Source organism: Prinia subflava, chromosome 7, assembly GCF_021018805.1.
Source record: "Prinia subflava isolate CZ2003 ecotype Zambia chromosome 7, Cam_Psub_1.2, whole genome shotgun sequence".
Lineage (NCBI taxonomy): Eukaryota > Metazoa > Chordata > Aves > Passeriformes > Cisticolidae > Prinia > Prinia subflava.
The window spans coordinates 2249035-2269714 of record NC_086253.1 but is presented as its reverse complement, the minus strand read 5'-3'; the positions used below and the strand labels follow the sequence as shown (position 1 = coordinate 2269714).

Here is a 20680-nt window from a genome sequence, read left to right as displayed (position 1 = left end):
GTTTGGGTGGGAAAGGACCTTAAAGCTCCACACTTGTTTGTGAGGGAGGTCCAGCTCGTCACAGATTAAAGCATTTTTATAATATCATCTTTCAACTCCTGCATTCTTCTGAAATTGTGTGTTCTACATGGAAGATTTTGTCATTAAAAAAAACCCAAAAAAAAAAAAACCAAAACCAAAACCAAATCAAAACAAACCCAACAAAACAAAACAAAACCAAAACCAAAATAAAAACAAACCCTAAAAAAAGTGGAACTGCCAGAGCAGAGCTGTCTGCTTCCTTCCCTGGGTGCCAGTGCTCAGAAGGGCTGGAAGAATTCTTTGGAAGTGAATTCCTTAAAGCAGAATTAATTTCCAAGAATTCCTTGAAGGCCAGGCTGGACAGGGCTTGGAACAACCAGCTTTAATGGAAGGTGTCCCTGCCTGTGGCAGGGGGTGGAACTGGGTGACCTTTAAGGTCATTCCAACCTAAATCATTCTGTGATTCTATGAAATATCCATTTTTTGCCTTAATTTGATGATTTTAAAGCAGTGACCAGCCCGTTCATCTGGTGGTGTTGGGGTTTTGCTTAAGCTCCGTCTCAGAGTAATGCCCAAGATAGAGAAAAGAAATAGTCAGGGCACTGAAGATCTTGCACGGTGAATGTGAAACATTTCCAGATTCAAATGGCAATAAAATAAAGAATAAACCCCGTTTCTTACCTAAGAACACAGGTGGAAAGTGTCTTGTGGCTGCCTTTCAGTTTTATTGACACAAGACTCAAAATAGCCGGAGCTTTTCCACATGGCAGGTCAGAGATCTGTAAATCATCCTGCCAAAAGAATCTGGATGGTAAATCGAGTGGGAAATTAAACAAATCATCCAAATCCTAAAGTACTGAAGTTGGAAGGGCAGCCTGGAGGCCTCTGAATCTGTGCCAGGCTCAGAGTCAAGTCAGGTTCAGAATAAAGTCAAGTTCCTGAAACTGAGGTTTGAACTTGGCCAAAATCCCCCTCAGTTGCCACCATCAGCCTTCTGCTTGCCAAGCTCAGCAGTGCCCTGGGCGCCAGCTCCTGCTCATCCAGGGCTCTGATGTGGGGTTATCCAATCCCAGATGAAAGATTGGGCATTCCCTGTGGAAAAACAGGGGGCTACACTGAGCCTTGCACAGAAATTGTGGACAAACAGGGAATTTCCTGAACTAAATATGAACTAAATACCATAAATATGGTTTGGTGCCTTGAACAAAGCAAAGGGTGGGAAGGCACATGATCCAGGCTGTCCTTGTCCCAGTACTTTTCCCGAAGCTGGAAAAGGAACTATGGGTTGAACAGATTTTTATTTCAAAGGGAAGAACACGGCAAAGGGCTGCAAGGTCATAGCTGGGCTGGAGAGGGTGAACAGGGGTGGTCACTCCTTCTCCTTCTTGAGGAAGGGATGAGCCAGAGCCTGAAGAGCTCAGCAGGTGCTTTAAAACAGGGAAGGGAGACACTTCTTCACCTCAAAAGTAATTAAATTGTGGAACTCCTTACTTCGGGATGACAGAGTGGGAAAAAACTTAAATGGAGGGGAAGAAGAGCAGGAGTTGGAGGTTATTAAACATTCCAAGAGCGCTCCTGGCTCAGTGAGTTGCTGAACCTCAAACTGGTGGGACAGGGAAGGATTCCACAACGTTTTCTGTTGATGTGGCTCTGTAAGAATCCAGCACTGGTCTGTGTCCCGGGTTGGATCATCGTCCAGTCTGAGGTGGTTGAGGTTCCTCTGTCCCCAGGAGATGGAGGAGGTGGCAGGAGTCCCGTGGACACGAGGAACAAACAGGGTGGCTTTGCTGAGCTGTCCCTGCAAATCCCCAGCTCTGCCTGTCAGTCCGTGAAGTGCCGAGCTCAGAGTGGGGAGATTCAGGTTTTTTTGGGGGAGAAACACAGGATTTTACTACTTGGGCTTTACATCTCTTGCCTGGCTTTGCTCAGAGTCGTTACCAAAACCCTACAAACCCCCCTGGAGGGTTTCTCAAAACTGCCTTTTCCAAAACTGCCTTTTCTCCCCAGATCTCCCTGCCTGCGTTCCTGTATTTCCCCTGCACAGAGAGTGGAATAAAAAGCTGACTTGAGACCTACTCATTTAATGCCTGAATTAGTTCAATTTTCTCTGCCCGAGGCTCCTCATTCTTTTCCACTGTCTTGCTGTTGGCCTGCTGGGAATCTCTCATCGTCCACAGAAGTTTCTCTCATCCTCCTAAATTGATGATTTTCTCCCCGAGCTCAATTTTTTGCCTAAATATGGACTCTTTCTGAGCTTCTTCATAGTTTGCTTAGGCACACGTGTGTGTGCACTAAAATCAGTTGCAAAATGGCTCAGGTTTATTTTTAAGACAGGTTGTGGGTTTTTTTGGTTTTTTTTTTTTGGTTTTTTTGCAGATGCCAAAAGCATTGATTCCTGTCTGATTAAAAATTTAAAAAAAAATAAAACCCACGGAGTATTTTCAGCATGATTTAGCAGCTCATCTACAAGGATCTTGACTGGCTTAACTAAATGGTTGGTGCTCACTCGTGTGTGGAAAAGGCCCTGGTGTCTTGGGATGCACATTATTTTATTTAATCCAAACACAATTTAATCTTGGGGAGTTAGAAAACCAGAGTTTAGGCTGATGTCTCAAAGCTTGAGTCAATCACTACTGGGAAAAGAAACCTATCTCATTTTTTTTGGAGCAAAATATTTTGTTTTAATGGAGCTGCTGTCTTTAAATATTTTTGGATGCAAACTTCTGGAATTGTTTCTGGGAAGAAAGCTTTCCTTTTAAATTTTTTTCCTTCATGTTTTCATTTTAAGCTGTAGAAGCATTTATCAGGTGCAGCAAAACATTCAATTCCAAGTCAAGCCAAACACCGATTTTCTTTTGAGACAAATGAACTCTTTTGCTTGATCCCTTGCTTAGAAGAAATTTGGGGTTTGGATCATCCAGAATCCTACGCTTTCCCTTATTCTTTTAATTCTGGAAGATCCATCATAGCAGAAAAAATCAGTTGTTTGTATGATTTCATTTAAAAAATGAAACAACTGCAACACAGCTGTTTCATAGCTGTGTTGCAGAATATTTTCAAAGAGTGATAGAAATGCCATCAGAATAAGGATGTTAAGAGGAATTAAACAAAATTATAAATTTTTAAGGCAGTTTTAAGCCCTCTAACACAGAAAATAAATAAAACAATGACCTTAGGCACAGCAATGAATACACTGCAGCAGCACAAGCAGATTTTGTTATGTGCTGGATGTGAAATGGGCTGTCTTGGGGCTCTCCACCCTGCCAAGACAGGCTGAATTAGCAGCTGGTCAGTTTTAATGCAGCCAGCTCTGTCAGAAGGGCAGAGAAGGAGCTGGAGGAGCCGAGGGAGGAAATGGGAGCCTGCAGGAGCTTCATGTCCCCGTGGCAGGACAGGAGCAGTGACAGCTGCTGCTGAGATGTTGTGGCAGAGGAGATGCTGGCCTGGAGTGTTTTCTGGGAGAAAAACCAGTTGTTTTTGTGAAGCAGGACCTGAGATGGGCAGTCAGAGCGTGCCCTACAGACGTGGTGTGTGAGACTCCAGTTAAATCCTTTAGGATCATTCCTGATTAGGTTCTTCAAATCTCTGCTCTGTCTTAAAACATCTCCCTCTGGAGACAAGAGCTGCAGCCTCTCCTGCTCCCCTGTGCAATTCTGACTCCATCTGTGAGGCTGAGCTTGAAGAACATCTGGGCACACTGCTGTGTCCAACCTCCCAGTCCCTCAGGACATTCCCAGTGGGCTCCAGCTGCTTTCCCTGCCGTGACCCACCAGTCCAAACTGGAAATCTCGTTGGGCATCCCTAGAAAAAAGCAGGTCTAAAATGAGGGTAGAAATGGCTGCTGAGAAGAGGCCTTGTGAGAATACAAAACACATCACAGGAGAAATATTGATTGCTAAGCCAAAACTTGCCAGCAGTCAGCCAGGACATCCAACACCCAGCTCAGATATGAATGGAGGCCTCAGAATTCCTGATGGTGCCAGAGGTGGAACTACACCACTCACACCAGATAAAGCAAATTTGGAGTAAAAAGACCACTAAAAACAACTTTCCCTGAGCCTCTGCGCAGTCTGGCTTTGACAAAAAAAACCCAGAGATGTTCAACAAGAACTGGAGCAGACATCAGCTACCCTGGAAGTGTCCAAGACCTGGTTGGACGGGGCCTGGAGCAACCTGGGATAGTGGAAGGTGTCCCTGCCCATGACTTTTAAGATGATTTTTTAAGGTTTATTCCAGCCCAAACCATTCTGGGATTTTATGAGTCTATGATCAAGCAGGCAAAGATTTGTGGGGCTGCAAATTTATACTACAGTGCTGATCATGAGAAAAGACAATTGCAGGAAAACAAGGCCACCACCACAAAAAAAGCGAAGAGACGCTTTGAAGTCAGAGAGACCAAAGATTTTACACCAAAATAAGGAAACCAAACCTTTTTTTTTCTTTTTGTTTTTTTTTTTAAGAAAAAGATAACATCATTCAGTGTATTTTTTCAAGCTTGCTGGACATCATACTGAAACACCATAAAGCTGTCAGGGAAATTATATGCTTTTTTCTGTTGTCAACCAAAGCGTGCTTTTATGGAGTCAATTAGCCACAAAATGATGAACACACGTCACTCGTCTGGGAATGAATTACAGTACAACCCAATAAACACAACTGGCTTCTCTCTCTGATCCTTGCCCTGCTGAGGAGGAGGCGTCAAACTTCCCTATCCAACCACAAAGGAAACTCCGTGTTCGTCTGTGTTTCATCCCGCAAATCCGTCTCCTTCAAGTGCTGCAGTGCTACAGTGTGGGGGGAAACGGGGTCATTGGTATTTCTGCTCTGACGTGCAAACCTGGACGTGAGCTGGGGGTGTGAAATGCAATTACATCGGGGAGAAGGGTTCGGATAAGCCGGGATGGCACGGGGGCTTGGATGTACAACGGAGCTGCTGTCAGATTCCACAGAGAAGTGCAGCCAATCTTTACACAGGATTTTGTGTGCCCTCCACAGACCTTAGAGCCCTTTTTGAAGGTGGAGAGCCACAGTCTTATCAAGTTTTTAGCATTATTTTTTTGTTTGGTTGCTTGGCTGGGAGGGCTTCTTTTCCTCCTTTTTTTTTTTTTTTTAAACTTTAGTAACAGATGGGTAAACTGAGGCACAGAAAGGTGGCGTGACTTGCCCACAGTCGTTGGTAGGCCTTGAACCCCCTAGGTCTTGCTCCCACCAGGGACAGAGTGAGAAGGAAGAGCTGTTCCCAAAGTTCCCTCCATTTATTCCCGGGATGAGGAGAACCGTGGCTCCTCATGGGGTGAGGGGAAGGGCCGTCCCTCTCAGTGGCAATGTCTGGCAGGGCTGGGCAGCTCCTGCCAGCCCCTGGGAGGCCGGGGAAGCGAGGAACCCGGTGTGGAGAGGCAGGAGCCGGCGTTCCAGGCACTACAGGATGCACTCGTGCCTCTCCGTGGCTTTCAGGGCCTCGTGCATGCTGGCGGCCGAGAGCCTCCTGTTGATGTTCCTGTACCTGCAGCGCAGCAGGTTCCAGAAAGTAGTCCTCAAATCCCGGTTGAAGAAGGCGTAGATGAGGGGGTTGATGAGGGAGTTGGTGTAGCCCAGCCAGAGCAGAGTCCTCTCCAGCCGCAGTGGCATGCAGCTGCAGCGGATGCCGCAGATGAACGGCCGCGCCGTGGACATCAGGAAGAAGGGCAGCCAGCAAAACGTGAAGGCCCCCACGATGATGCCGAGGGTCCTGGCGGCCTTCTGCTCCCGCTTGAAGATGGAAATGTTCTTGCGGTCTTGGCGGAGCAGCTTGGAGAGCGTGGCGCACTCCTCCACGGCCTTGGTGCGCCGCGAGCTGTGGTGGGCGCGGCCGGAGGCCTCGAGGCAGTAGACGCCCTCCTCCTCGTAGTGCTTGGGGAAGTTCATGAAGCGGTGCTTCTCGGCGCTGACCTTGGCCGCCTTGTAGATGCGGCCGTACATCACCAGCATGACGGCCATGGGGATGTAGAAGGCCACGCCCGTGGAGTACACGGTGTAGCCGAAGTCCTGGCTGATGAGGCACACCCGCTCCACCGTCACGTTCTGCGCCCAGCCGAACAGCGGCGGCAGCGTGATGGAGGCCGACAGCAGCCACACGATGAAGACCATCTTGGCCATCAGCTTCCCGTTCTGCCTCACGGGGTAGGTCAGCGGCCGCGTGATGCCCAGGTACCTGCGGGGAGGAGGAGAGGGCAGGGGTTAGGGGCTGGGTGCTGCTGGGCGGCTTTTGCTCCTAGTCATTCCCAAAGTGTCTCCTGAAGTGAGAGAATTTTGGCCTTCAGAGGGGACAAGAAATTAATTCACCAAAAGAAAGTCTCACCAGTCATGTGATCTCTTGATTAAACACCCCAATTTATTCCCCACTTGCTTGCCATCACCCCATGCATGGAATCACGAAATGGTTTGGGTTGGGAAGACCTTGAAGACCATCCCATTCCACCCCCTGCCATGGGACACCTTCCACTATCCCAGGTTCGAGTGGAATTCTCTCCCTTTGAATTTTTTTGTAGTTTTTCTCTGTGTGTGTGTGTCGTGCTGCTAATCAAGTTTAGGGGCAATCGGGTAACAAAAGGTAATTCCCAGGATTTTCGGGCACTCAGTGTGGATTTGCAGGGCCCCTGCCATGCTGAGCTGATGGTGCAGCCACTCATCCCAGCTGCAATAAATTCCTGCCACATCCCTGATCCTGCAGATCCCAGATTCCTGGCTGTAGGGTGGGAGATCTGCCCCAGGCTGGGCTGCACCAGCAAATCCCATGGATGAGCCAATTCGGAGTGTTCTACACTCAGTGGGAATCATGGAATGGGTTGGGAGGCACTTTTTAAATCCCATCCCATTCCACCCCCTGCCATGGGACACCTTCCACTATCCCAGGTTGCTCCAAGCCCTGTCCAGCCTGGCCTTGGACACTTCCAGGGATGGGGAATCCATAGCACCGGGCATCACTGAACTGCTGAGTGCAGTCTGAACTCTGCATGGTCTCCTGGGGAATAAAAATGCTTTAAAAAGCTTCATTTTCAGGAATAAAAAAAATGCTTTAAGAATTTTGTTTTTCCACCAGAACTATTCTGTACAGAGGACATGCAACAGCTTCCAGCCACGGCACATTAACTCACTCCTTCCCAAGGAGACGCCCAGGAATGGGGTGGGAGATACTCACAGTGATGTGCCACAGGACTGATTCCAGATGAAAGGAATAACTCCTGGCAGCGTTTAATGGGAAGTGGGATGTACAGCAGCTTTCTCTTTGTTGGTGAAGAAATACAACCTGCAGCTAAGAAGGCCCTGGGAGACCAAGAAATAATCTTGCCTATGGGAAGACTTAAAGATGTGTCTGGGTGAGCCCTGCAAGCACAGCTGAAGAATGGATGATGCTGTTTGGGGGCACTTTTTGGGCCTCTCATGACAAAAAAGCCATTGAGGGGCTGAAGAGTGTCCAGGGAAGGGAACGGAGCTGGGGAAGGGTCTGGAGCAGCAGGAATAGCTGAGGTAGCTGGGAAAGGAGCAGAGCCTGGAGCAGAGGAGGCTCAGGGGGGGATCTTGTGTCTCTCCATGACTCCCTGAAAGTTGTTCACCTCTGGAAACTCAAACAGGCATGACCCAAGCAGCTGGAGCCATCTGCTCTCTTGCACAGCCAGCAGCTGCCAAAATGATGGAGTCCAGCTCTCCCTCAAGAGGAAAATGAGTGAAGTTTGGAGTAAGAGATCCCAAAAACACCTGGTGACCTGCAGATTCCCCAATCCTGACCCCTGGGATTAGGAGTTACCTTGTTATTTTGCCTGAAAGGAGCTGGAGGCTGCAGCCACCATCAGCTCCTCATTGTGCCACAGGGCACATCCTTTTATTGGAGGGGTTTGTGTGATAAATTGTGTCAACTGTTGGTAAATTAGAATTGTAAATCAATAAATCAAGGGGGGAGTTGTCCGCTGTCAGCCGGCGTTCCCCCTGGAAAACATCTGCCTGCTACTCAGCTCCAATCAATCCAGCAAAAACCTCGAGCCACTCAGATGGATTTCTGTTCTGTTACAGCCTTTTTGATTCCAATCTCCTCCTGCCAGGAATTTTTAGGCAGGAACACATCACCTCTTAATTGTTCTTGGATAAACGGCATCACTCCGGAGGGGCAGTGAGAATGGCAGCTCTCTGAGTACTTTCTGCTGAAAGCTGAACCAAAAAAGGAAAATATCTGTGCAGAATTTTCCCTCTGCTGTATGGTTTTTATTCTGACAGTCAGTCTTCCTGGGATAGATTTTCTCTTCCCTGATAATTTTGCTTTTCCAGATCGCCCCTCAAGATTAGAAGACGGAAATAAAATACTAAAAAAAAAAAATTTAATTTCTCCTCCCCTCCTGACTGCTAAATCAATTGAGAAACTAAAGTCTTCTCCCCTGCCTCCCTGATAAGATGGTTTTGAATTCATTCACTGAGTTGCTCTTTCCTTATTTTCCTCTGTAATCTTTTTTTTTTTTTTTTTGAGCTGGCCTCAGTCACAAGAACCAAGCAAAACTCTCTGTGGCCATCTATGTTCAGAGAGTTCCAGGATGGTTTGGGTTGGATGGAATCTTCAGGATTATGGATTTCCAACCCCCTGCCATGTGCAGGGACACCTTCCACTATCTCAGGTTGCTCCAAGCCTCATCCAACCTGTCCTTGGACACTGCCAGGGATGGAGCATCCACAGCTTCTCTGGGCAACCCATTCCCTCCTGATGGCCCTTGATGGGGCCAGGCTGGGAGAAAACCCTGCTCTGCTGCTGCAATTCCCAAACCAACACCCCCCAAATCACCCCTCTGTGTATCCAAGCTGAGAACTTTGCCAATAAATCTGTGCTGTGTCGTGTGCCATCCTCTCTTTACTCTATCACCGCGTTTCTTTGGAAGCCGATCCGCCTGGGATTTGCTGAAACTTCAAGGAATTTCCGCGCTAGCCGAGGAGAACGTTCTCTGACAAGGTTTAACAAGCAGGCAAAGCTGACACATTTCATCCACGAGTGCCTCGTGCAGCTGCTGCTGGAGGAAACGGGGCCGTTTTGAGGTCTTTGTAATAATTTCGAAGCGAGCAGGAAGCCCTCAAAACAGGGCAGCGTTTACAGGAGGTGAGGAGGCACCGGCAGGCAGTGGGATTTGAGTGGAATTCTCTCCCTTTGAATTTTTTTTTTAGCTTTTCTCTGTGTGTGTGTGTTGTGCTGCTAATCAAATTTAGGGGCAATCAGGTAACAAAAGGCAATTCCCAGGATTTTCGGGCACTCAGTGTGGATTTGCAGGGCCCCTGCCGTGCTGAGCTGATGGTGCAGCCACTCATCCCAGCTGCAATAAACTCCTGCCACATCCCAGATCCTGCAGATCCCAGATTCCTGGCTGTGGGGTGGGAGATCTGCCCCAGGCTGGGCTGCACCAGCAAATCCCATGGATGAGCCAGTTCAGAGTGTTTGTTCTACACTCAGAAGGAATCATGGAATGGGTTGGGTTGGCTCAGCTTGGCTTAGGTGACACTTTTTAAATCCCATCCACTTCCACCCCCTGCCACGGGACACCTTCCACTATCCCAGGTTGCTCCAAGCCCTGTCCAGTGTGGCCTTGGACACTTCCAGGGATCCAGGTGCAGCCACAGCTTCTCTGGGCACCCTGTGCCAGGGCCTCCCCACCCTCCCAGGGAACAATTCCTTCCCAATATCCCATCTAACCCTGCCCTTGCCCTGTCTTTACATTTCCTGATGAAAAGTCCTTCTCTGGCTTCCCTGTAGGATCCATTGTTGGATCATCATCTCAGAGATTAAATAATAAAAACAACCTAAACCTCTCTGAGGTGCCCCTTTCTCCATCCTGCAGCTTGTGAACTGGGAAAAGGTGAATCCCCACTCAGACAGGAGGACAAATGAGCCCAGAATTAGGGTTTCCTTGACCCCACTCTTTTGCCACAATTTCACACCTCCTCTGCAGCCAAAATTAGCTCTTTCCCTGATTTCCAAGCCAATGCCATTCCTGCCCCATCCTGCTGAAGGAGAGGAGGAAACAAAAGGCAGCTGGAGGTGCTACACCTGCCCAGGCCCTCAGTCAGAGCTGGTGGAGCATCCCAGGGATCCATCCCAAATACAGAGCAGGGATCTACCCAGCCTGGGAAACATTTGGATGGGAAAGGCAATCCAGCAAAATGTTGTGCAGTTTTCATCCCACTGCCTTTTGGGAGGCGTCCTTTTACTGAGGGTGATTCCAGTTTGGAGCATATAATCTGATTTTGGGTGGAAAACACTTGCCAGGGAAAGGGGAGAGCCCCAGCAGAGCTGCCTGAGAAATGGATGGAGAGTTTTTTCTCCACCAGGAATGCCAGAAGTGATGTGTGGGCTTTGGGGAAGCTCCTTTTGTCAGCTCCTTGGCATTTTTATGGAGAGTTTCATCAAAGCTGAGCAGCCAAAAGAGGGGATTTTTTTTTGTTGGTTTGTTTTTGGTTTGTGACATTAAAAAATCTGCAACATTGGCAGGCTTTTACATAAGGAAAATATAAGGGGAAGATGGATGTTTCCAGCATTTTTCTTTTCTGATTTGAAAGGAAATCAATCAAATCTCGCTTCAGACAAGATTAGTTCTACCAACTTCAATCGAGAGGCTTTTAGGAAGCGCTCGGCATTAATAATCAATAACAGCAGCCTACATTTTAATAGTCCTCATCATCCTGGGCAAACCAAGTGGCTTTTCCATCGAAGCTAAGCAAAATATTGAGGACACTTCAGCCATCAATAAAACAGAGCCTCCTCCTTGGCAGGAGCAGGTCTGACAGTGCTGACCAAGTTGGATTCAGGACAGAGCCAGAGGAAATGTTTCTATTTCCGAGAAGCACCAGGGTTTTTCCTCTTCTTCCTCACAGGGCAGGAGAAGGAGCTGGTCTCCATCACTGGGAGAGGTTTGGGTTGATGCCTCACTGAGATAAGGATTTAATCTCTTTTGGAGCAGGTTTTTCAGGGACTCTGCAAGCTCAGCTCTCCTTGAGCTTTAGGTTTTTGGTTGTATCAGCACAGAAATTGAGAATTGTGCTTTTGGAGATGTTTCTATCAAGAGTCAAACCGAAAATCCTGCCCATTCCAGGCTTGGGGGGGGAGTGGAGATCCAGGCATGATCCTGGATCCTCAATCCAGCTCCACGCACTGCCTGAGGATGCTGGGGGGATGTGGAGCGGTGATGCTGCACAGGATGCTTGAGACACTGCCCTGGGATGATTCCCAGCCCATTCCTGGGCATCCCTGAGGGGCAGAGCAGCAGGGCAGTGCCCCACTCACCTCCTCCTCTAACGTGCACCAGGGGACTTCCCAAAAATTCCCTCCTCAAGCTCCAGCACAGATTGACCCCACAAGCCCCCTGCACCTGCAGCTTCCCACCACAGCTGGGTGGGCACGGCTGGGGGGGTGGTCCAGTCCCTTCCCTCTGCCCAATCCTTGCTGGTTTTCTCCTTTCCCAGCTGGAAATACATTCCAGACACTGCACTGCAACCACTCAACCTCCCCATCAGGCCTGTGGCCAGGGGAGGGTGAAGTTCTGGGAGCAAACAGATCACGGTGCAGTTCCTGTGCCAACACGTGAGGGACAAACCCCTGCCAGAAAATTCAGGCTCTCTTGGGACACAGCTTTTCCCTCTCTCCTTCCCAGGAAAGACAAAGTGACATCAAACCCAGGATCTGTCCTTGGATATGGATCTGCTCCCTGGTGACACTGGACAGGAGGGACGTGATGGAGGAGTGGAATCCATGGCGAGGATTTTTTGGGAAAGATCTCTCCTATTTGTGAGTGTGTTTGGAAAATTCTTGCTTCAAGGGATGGGATGAGGTGGGGTGGGATTGGTTAGCTGGGGAAGGAGGGGAAGGAAATGGGAAGAGAAGGGGAAGAGAAAGGAAAGGGGAAGAGGAAGGAAAGGGGAAGGGGAGGAGGAGGAAAGGAAATGGAAAGGAAAAAGGAAAGGATTGTGTGTATTGGGTTTTGGGGGACTTGGGATGGGGTGGGGAAAGTTATGGACATGCTTGGCTGAGGAAAAAATGAAAGGAGAAAGGGAAAAAGAGAAAAGGGAAAGAGGGGAAAGGGGAAAAGGGAAGGCAAGGCAAAAGGAAAAGAAGGGAGGAAAAGAAAGGAGAAGGAAAAGGAGAAGGAGAAGGAGAAGGAGAAGGAGAAGGAGAAGGAGAAGGAGAAGGAGAAGGAGAAGGAGAAGGAGAAGGAGAAGGAGAAGGAGAAGGAGAAGGAGAAGGAGAAGGAGAAGGAGAAGGAGAAGGAGAAGGAGAAGGAGAAGGAGAAGGAGAAGGAGAAGGAGAAGGAGAAGGAGAAGGAGAAGGAGAAGGAGAAGGAGAAGGAGAAGGAGAAGGAGAAGGAGAAGGAGAAGGAAATTTTCAAGCAAAGCCAGTCTGGTTAGTGTGTAGCCACTTCCCTGCTCCTCACCCACTGGGAGGAAGCAGTGACACATTTCATTCCTGCATTCCATCCCTTCCCTCTCACGGAGTCAGGCTCCTGCCAGCTCTGAGCACACCTGCTTTTCTTTCTTTTTTTTTTTTTTCCCAACAGGAAAACTATTAAAATAAAGCAAGTTCAGCAGAAGAGCTGAACCGTGCCTGTGACCTGGCAGGGGTTTTTCTGTCTGCCAGCAGCTCTGAGCTGCCCAGGGCTGTGGATCTGCAGCTCCCAGGGGAGCAGTGGCTGGCAGGGGTGAAGGTTTTGGAGCAGGACTCACTGCTGGCGTGCCCTGGAGGGATGTCAGGCAGCAGCAGCAGCATCACCTCTGTCCTTTCTGCTTTGTCACCCGCTGTCACACCTGCGCAGGTGACCGGGGAGGTGGCACAGCTGAAAGGGCACATCTCAGGTGTGGGACGTGTCCCTCCCCTGAGCTGCTGCCCCCAGAGCAGCCCAGCCCAGCAGTGCCAGCTCAGCCCCAAGCGACCCCCAAGGAGGCAGCGCACGTCAGCCCCGGCCAGCGGCTGCCAGCGCCACGGCCCCGATGACGCAGCTGCTAAAATTAGAGCCACCAAGGTGCTGACTTGTCCAAGCCTGGCCACTCTGCCAGGCAGGCTTAGCCTTTCCCTCCCAGCTCCAGGTGTGGGAGGTGAAGCCGGCAGATCCTCACGAGTGAGCTCACTGAGCTGAACCAGGGGCTCTGGGATCCTGGGATGGGGCGTGGGGAGCTGCTGCCATCCTTAGCCAAGGCACGAGTCCAGGGAGCAGCAGAGGCTCCCACAGGAGTGGCTCCAGAAGCCCTGGAACCTGCATTTCCAAAGTGTATCTGGGTGGGTTTTTCTGATTTCTTGAATGGTTTCATGGCCCAGGCACCTTCCATGGAGAAGGTCAGGTGCTGTTCCTCAAGAACAGTGAGGAGCAGCTGCCAAAAGGGGGAAGACTAAGGAAGTAACTTAGGGAAGTTACTTGAGGGAACACCCTGAGCCCAGCCCTTCCAAAGGGAATGAATCCCCACAGAAACCCCTCATCACGTGGATAAAACACCTCCAGGAGCCCTGATCCGAGCAGGAAGACAATTCTAGCAGCCCCCAACCTCCCGAGACACCCCGAACGCCAGAGCCCCCCTGAGCACGGGGCCCTGCCTTACCTGTCCACGCTGATGATGCACAAGGTCATGATGGAGGCGGTGCAGCACATCACGTCCATGGCGATGAAGACGTTGCAGAAGACCTTCCCAAAGAGCCACTCGCCCCCCACCAGGTCCGTGATGGTGACGAAGGGCATGACGGCGAAGGCCACCGACAGGTCGGCGGCGGCCAGGGACACCACCAGGTAGTTGGAGGGCTGCCGGAGCTTCTTGACGATGCACACGGAGATGATGACCAGCCCGTTGCCAGCGATGGTGGTGAGGATGATGATGGAGAGCACGGCCCCGATGACCACCTTCTCGGTGTCCCCATAGAGCAGGATCTCCTCGCCGCAGTCCGTGCCGTTGGTGAGGTTGGAGGGCGGCAGCTCGGGCTCGGCTGGGGCGGGAGGTTCCTCAGTCATGAATGGATCCGGGAGCGGTTCCCGAGGCGGCCGCTGCTGCTCGGCGCTCTCCACCAAGAGAAGGTGCTGCTCCAGAAACCTCCCGGGGCCGGCCCTCAGCAGCATGCTCCGAGCTCGGCACCAGCGCTCCCCCAGCAGTGACACCTCCAGTGACAAACCAGAACATCTTGTCACAAACAGGGGCGAAGAAAAACCGAATATCGTCTCATCCTCTCCCCCACCGTCACCACCGCCCCCCCTCCGCCCCTCTCGGCTCTTGCCTCCCGAAGCTGCGGCTGCATTCTCACGTGCTCGGCAGGAAGGCGCTTCCCAGGTCTCCTTAAGGACACGCGTTTTGCCGGGGGATGCTCGCAGGGAGCCGCTCTCCGCTTGGGGAAGGAGCGCGGGCTGCCTGCAGCACCTCCCCGGCCGTCCATGTGCTCTTCCAGGAATGAGAACGGGCTCTGGAATGTGTTTCCCTGCCGAGCTGTGCCCGCTGCTGTTGCACTTCTCCTCTGCATCCATACATTTAATCCCTTGCGGAGCCTCCTCTGTGGATGCGATGCGACAGCCCGAGCCGCGGCACAGCCCCCGCCGCCCGCATCCCCTGCCCGTGGCGCGGGGCAAACTCCAAAGCCGGGGCTGCAAACCCCTGCTCCCAGCCCGCAGTGGCCACGCACGGGCTGTCAGTAGCCACAGGAGCGGGTGGCCGGCGTGCAGCACCCCGGGGTGCATCCGAGGCTCCCCAGCTCCTCCAGCCCGAGCATCCCCGCCGCGCACAGCCAGAGGCTCGGGGAGCCGCGGCCGCGCTCCCCGGGATCCCACCCCGGCCATCCACAAGGAAACTCCAGCGCAGGGCTCACCCCTGGATGCTCCGAGCATCGTGCACAACCCCGCATCCTCTTTTCTTTTTTTGATTGTTGTTGTTTTGTTTCAAAGCCCGTTTCCCCCTTGAAGTTTTGTTTCGTTCCAAGCCGGATTGCGGCCCCTTCCTCCCCTTTGCAGCATCCCCCGGCTGCGCCCATGGGGGGGTCCCGGAGTTACCTGTGCCGAGGGGGTGAGACATCCTCCAGGCGAGCCCCTGCGAGCTCCGGGCGGGCGAGGAAGCCAAGAGCCACCCCCGGAGCATCCTTCTCCCCTCCCCGCCTCGCCGGTCCCTCCTACCGCCCTCCCCTCGCCTCTGCCGGGCAGGGACCCAGATGGTCCCCGGGAGCCCCAGGGAGGAGCAAAGAGCGGGCGGGGGGGTCCGGGCCGGATCCGGCAGCGATGGGAGGGAGCGGGGAGCGTGTGAGGATGTGGAGGGAAAGGCTGGAAGTTGAGGAGATGCCTTTGGAGAGGCAGGAGAAGCAGCCTGGAACCCAGCAAGTAGGGCAGGCACAGGGAAAGGCGCCCTTCCCCATGATTATTTTTTTAAGGGTTATTTTACAGGAAAGGGTTTCTTTCCCTGTTCCATGCATTTTTTCCAGCCCATCCTGGCTGGTAGCGGGTCCCGCACTGAGGAGCAGCGAACAGCCAGGGAGAGGCAGAGCCTTCCCTAATCCTAGGAAAACCGCGGGAAAGGACGTGGAGAGATCCACATCCACTTCCCTCCTCACCAAATGTTCCAAGGGGACTTTGGGGTCGCTCTGGTGTTTCAGCCCAGGGCAGCAGAGGTCGGTCACAGCTCGCTGCTCCCGGGGTGGAGGATGCGGGGCAGAGCCATCTGCTACACGGGCTGTTCCCAAGGGTCATTCCCTCGGGAATTCAGCCCCTCTGCCGCCTTCCCGGGGGGATGGATAGCCCATCCTGCATCCCTCGGGATGGGGGAGTTCGGAGGGGGGAGCTGCGGGGATGTGACCCCGGAGCTGTTCGCAGGCTCGGGAGGCGATTCCCGGCGCTCTGCCCCGAGCTCAGCGCTCCGGGAGTGCTGGAATCTCATCCCGGGACCGTGCAGGGGACAGCCGGGAGGGCTGAGTCTGGGAAAAACACCTTGAAATCGCAGTGGCGCCAAGCACTGCATTGCCTCCGGGGAGAGCCGGCAGCGATCCCCGGGGATTTTGGGGGCAGATGTTCCCGGGGGAAAAAAAAAAAAAAAAAAAAAAAAAAAAAAAAAAAAAAAAAAAAAAAAAAAAAAATCACCCCAAAACCCCAACAACAACAAAAAACCCCAACAAAAACAACAACAACAACAAAAACAAACACCAAAAAAACCCAAAACAACCACCCCAAACCCCACCAACAAACAAAAACCCCCGCACATTCAGAAAAGCGCGCATCTGCAAGGCAAGCGCCGGTGAGCTAAAGCAGGGCTGTTAAAGCTGTGCTTAACGCTGGGGTTCCTCTTTGCTGCTCGAGCATCGCAGCGTGTGTGGGAGGCTGGTGAAAATAGCTTCCTCGCCAGGCCACGACGTGCTGGAGGAGCTCCGGGATTTTTTCCCCCCTTTTTTTCCCATGACAGGTGCGGGTTTTTGTGGTTTTTTTGCCGGCCCCTCCAGAACCAGGGCGGGATGGGGCTGATGCACAAACCCTGCACGGCCTGGGGCGCGGGAGCTCGCTGGGATTTGCCAAATACACCCGGAATTTCCAAGGAGGAGAAGAGGAACTGCAGAACTCCCTGCTGCGGGAACCGCCGGATTCTGCAGCCTCCAAACCCAGAGAAATTCAGCCAAGGATGAAAACACCCCCCGAGGAGCTGCTCAGGCAGTCTGTGGCCAGATGCCCGGAGAATTTCAGGGAAACAATCCTTGCCTGAGCCACAGAGCTTCTCCCACCCCTGGGAGAGGGGTTAGAGGAGGCACACGGGGTGAGGGACAGCCTGGAGGGGTTTTTCCAGCTCCCCTGGAGGATTTTTTTGGGGGAACAACACAGCAAGGAGCTCCTATGCATTAAGGAGAGACAGGGAGGGAATTTTTTCCTCTCGAGGCATCACTGGGAATCAGCTGGTTCACGCACAGAGGTCGAGTTCATGTCCTGGCAGAGAGGAAGGAAGGAGAAAAGCTGATTTTAGAGGTGAGGAGCTTCCTGGGCCCTTTGCTTTGGCCTTCCAGGATTTTGGCAGAGTCCTCAAAATCCAGCCAGAGCTCCAGGGAGCAGAATTTACCCCACTCTGTGTCCTCCCAGCCCCATTTCTGTAGGATACAACCATCAGCTTTACCCTTTCAAACCTCCTGCAGCTCTGGGAGCTCCAGAGGGGATTTTCCTCCAATTTTCCAGGGAAATGAGCTGCTCTCATAACTTGGGGAGCACAGAAATTCCTGCAAAAACAGGAGCAGAAAGTCTCATGGGACACCCACCAAGCAGCCCGAGGGCACATTCCTTGCTTCGGTGGATATTGGGGAGGACAGAAGGGAAGACGCCAATTTTCATGTGAAGAAATAATTAAAATAATTCTTCTTCTTCTGGCTAAAACTCTCGGTGCGGCGTTTCTCCAGCCCCAGGCCACGGTGACCTTGCTGAGACACTGCTTCTGGGGCGAGCTGGGAAGCGCTAATTGCATTTAATGGTAATTAGGGGAGGAAATGGCCAGCGTGCCTCAGCTCAGCGCTCACTGGAGTTTTCTGCCTTCGGCTGGGAGGGCAGCACAGGTTTGGAGGAGCAGGGAAGCTGCTGGAGCGAGGGGGATGAACCCCAAAGAAGATTATCCGTGCCAAGAAAAGCCAGGAAGCAGAAAACACCAAATAAAAAGTTTCCCCCTGCACCTGCAGCAAGGTCCTCCCAGCACTTCAGGAAGGCAGTGATCTATTATCCCATTCTCATGTACAAATGGCCGCGAAGGGGGCGATTTTATTAACAATTAATTGTTAATATTACGCCCTATTAAGCCTAGTGGCGAGGCAATAGGCGCGGTTATTAATATGCAAATTTGGAGAAATCTCATTAACTCCAAGGGCCTCGACCTCCCGGCGTTGCCAGGACCGGCAATCCTCCCTGCAGCACAGATGTTGGCATTTCTGCCTCCTGGCAGGCAGAGCCTGCCCAGATGGGGAAAATTAATCCCTTGGGACTCTCAGCTTTTAAGGAGCATCCCCGAGGGTGGATTTTACCCGCAGGAAAATTCGGGATGAGCCGGTCTGGGGCATCCAAACCTTCTCTGCAGGTGCCACGTGCTCCCGTGGTTGTGACCAGGAATAACAAAAGCCGAGGTGTTTTAGTGACCCAAATCCCATCCCCTTCTCTCCACGGGCATCTCCTGCTTTCCCTCTGAGGCTCTCCCACTTCCCAAAACTGCCCTGATGAGCATCAAGGAACATCTCCCCAGAATCACCCAGCAAACAAAAAAGAAGTGATGGGAACCTGGTACCCAAGACAAGGTTGGATCTCCCAGAAATTAATCCCTTGCCTTGGGGTCCAATCCCATCCCTTGGGATGTAATTTAATGATTTACCTGTGATTTCAAACTCTGAGATAGGATTTGGGGGTGTTTTTTTCTTATTGGTCCTGCCTAAAGTAGAAAAAAAAAATAAAATGAAGCTTTACAGATGTTTTTAAAGGCTCCCAATGCATTTTGCTGTTTGAGCAGGTGGGGAACAATTGGAAATGTCACGGGAAAACGCCATCCAAAGGAGACATCCCAATAATTCATCTCCCAAACCTGGATTTGCTGAAGGCAAGAGCGTTCTGATCCCGTTCCGTGCAGCCACACTCCCTCTGCTGGAGCCTGCACAGACAACAGGCAGCTTTTAATCACCAAGATTTACAAATTCGGGTTACCTGCAGGGCTCTCGGGAGCTGTCCCCGTTCTCCATCAGGGCCCAGAGCCTCCTCCCAGCCCGGCTGGGACTGACTGGGGACACGGGGAGGAGCTGCAGGGGACATTTGGGGATGAGGTGGTGGAAGAGAAGCCCCTGCCAGCAAAGCTTTGGCTTTTGCAGCCCCTCCCGTCCACCCTGAAGCTGCCCATGGTGGGTGCCAAAAGGATTTCCAGAGGAGCTGATGAAGTTAGGGGGAAAAAACTCTAAAACCTGAAATAGGAAAGAGTGGAAAAAAAAGGTGATTTAGGTGAAATCTCCTACACGAACCCCTCAGCCCTGCAGCTCTGGCTCAAAGGCTGCAGTCACGGATTTGCCAGATTCTTATTGTTAATTTTATTTATTATCCATAGTGATTTATTCAAAGTGATGGAAGTGCAGCTTTTCCACCTTCTGCTCTCCCATCCACCTTTTCCAAAGGTTTGGGAAGGGTCTGCTTGTAGGCAGGTGCAGTAAGATGAGAGATTTATTTGGGGGGGCTCAGATAGAGTTATCCAAGAGAGAGAGCCTCTCTTTGGTGCCTGGAGAAAAACCTGGAGAAAAGGGGGATCAGGGGGGACCTTGTGGCTCTGCACAGCTCCTGACAGGAGGGGACAGCCGGGGGGGTCGGGCTCTGCTCCCAGGGAACAGGGACAGGAGGAGAGGGAACGGCCTCAGGCTGGGCCAGAGGAGGTTTAGATTGGATATTTGGGAAAAATTCTTCATGGAAAGAATGATCAAGCATTGGAAGAGGCTGCCCAGGGCAGTGCTGGAGTCCCCATCCCTGGAGGGATTTAGAAGCCGTGTGGATGTGGCACTTGGGGACGGGGGTCAGGGGTGGCCTTGGCAGTGTCTGGACTGGACAATCTCAGAGGGCTTTTCCACCCAAAATAATCCTGTGATCCTGGGACACCCCTGGACCCTCCCCAGCAGGGAAGCAGGGCAGACACTCCTGGCCAAAGCTCTGCTGAGGAGCAGCAGGACAGGTCCCCGTGGGGAGCAGCAGAGGAGGGGACAGGACACCCAGGCCAGCCTGGATGGGAGAGGGAGCTGTGCCCGAGGCTTGCAGGCCTCTGCTCCCCTTGGGGAAAACCACTCAAGGGAAAACTTCTCTGCCAACTCCTTTTGGTGCCTGGCTTTGGGCAGAAGGGGCTGCTTGAAGGGAGTGTCCAGGGCCAGGTTGGGCAGGGCTTGGAGCACCCTGGGACAGCGGGAGGTGTCCCTGCCCATGGAATGAGGGGGCTTTGAGCTCCTTCCAACTAAAACCATCCCCTCATTTCTGCTTTGCACCCAGGATTTGGTTGAGCTTGAGTCAAGCCCTGCACCTGTTGGAGCTCTGGAAACTTAGATTTTAAGATTTTAGTAGATAATGATACCTTTGAGTGTCACAAGTCAAGATTGGATAAAGTCTTACAGTCTTCCTTCAAGATTGGAAGACTTTAGGCATTGTCTGTGTCCTTCTTCGCTTCCTTTTTCTTTCTTCTTTATGAGTTTGGCTTGGTGTTTTTTGTAATTGGGTAAGAGAGATCTACACTGCAGGCCTTGGGTGGTTATTATTGGGTTAAAAGTATAAATAATAAGAATAATATAGTTAACTATTAATAATATAGTTAAAACTATACATTATAATTAAATAATAAATAATATAGGTCTCACCTCGTTATTGGGTAATTATCTCTTAAATAACTTTGGAAAAAGTTAGAAGTACTCAATTTTTACCTTATTTTTCTAGCTTGCTCAATAGAGCTCACGACTGAAGAGTCTGTAAATAGATAAGAAATAATAAACATCCAAGTTCAAACATGGAAAAAAAAAACCCCTAACGACAACAATAATAACAAAAATCTAACAGGAAACCCCACCGCCTCACACAAAATCAAACAAAATCAAACAAAACCAAAAAAACCAAAGCAACCAACCAACCAAACCCAAACCAACTTCCCATCCTGTGCTCGGTGCCCGGGTGATGGAGAGGGCTGAGGG

At 51.3% G+C, this 20680-nt stretch overlaps 1 protein-coding gene across 3 annotated transcripts; it reads right to left on the bottom strand.

Annotated features, from left to right (window-relative positions):
• Window positions 1-3923: 3923 nt before the first annotated feature.
• Window positions 3924-18866, bottom strand: LOC134552615 (5-hydroxytryptamine receptor 7-like). Of its 3 annotated transcripts, XM_063401357.1 has the most exons (5): window positions 18562-18866; window positions 18355-18411; window positions 15036-16940; window positions 13609-14156; window positions 3924-6211 (listed from the first exon to the last, which is right to left on the bottom strand). In XM_063401357.1, the coding sequence occupies exons 4-5, from the start codon at window positions 14115-14117 to the stop codon at window positions 5440-5442; spliced, it is 1281 nt and encodes a 426-aa protein (XP_063257427.1). In that variant the 5' UTR covers window positions 14118-14156; window positions 15036-16940; window positions 18355-18411; window positions 18562-18866; the 3' UTR covers window positions 3924-5439. The 3 variants fall into 3 exon arrangements, with proteins under 3 accessions (XP_063257427.1, XP_063257428.1, XP_063257429.1); XM_063401358.1 differs by lacking the exons at window positions 18355-18411; window positions 18562-18866 and having other exon boundaries at window positions 15036-17202; XM_063401359.1 differs by lacking the exons at window positions 15036-16940; window positions 18355-18411; window positions 18562-18866 and having other exon boundaries at window positions 13609-14225.
• Window positions 18867-20680: the final 1814 nt, after the last annotated feature.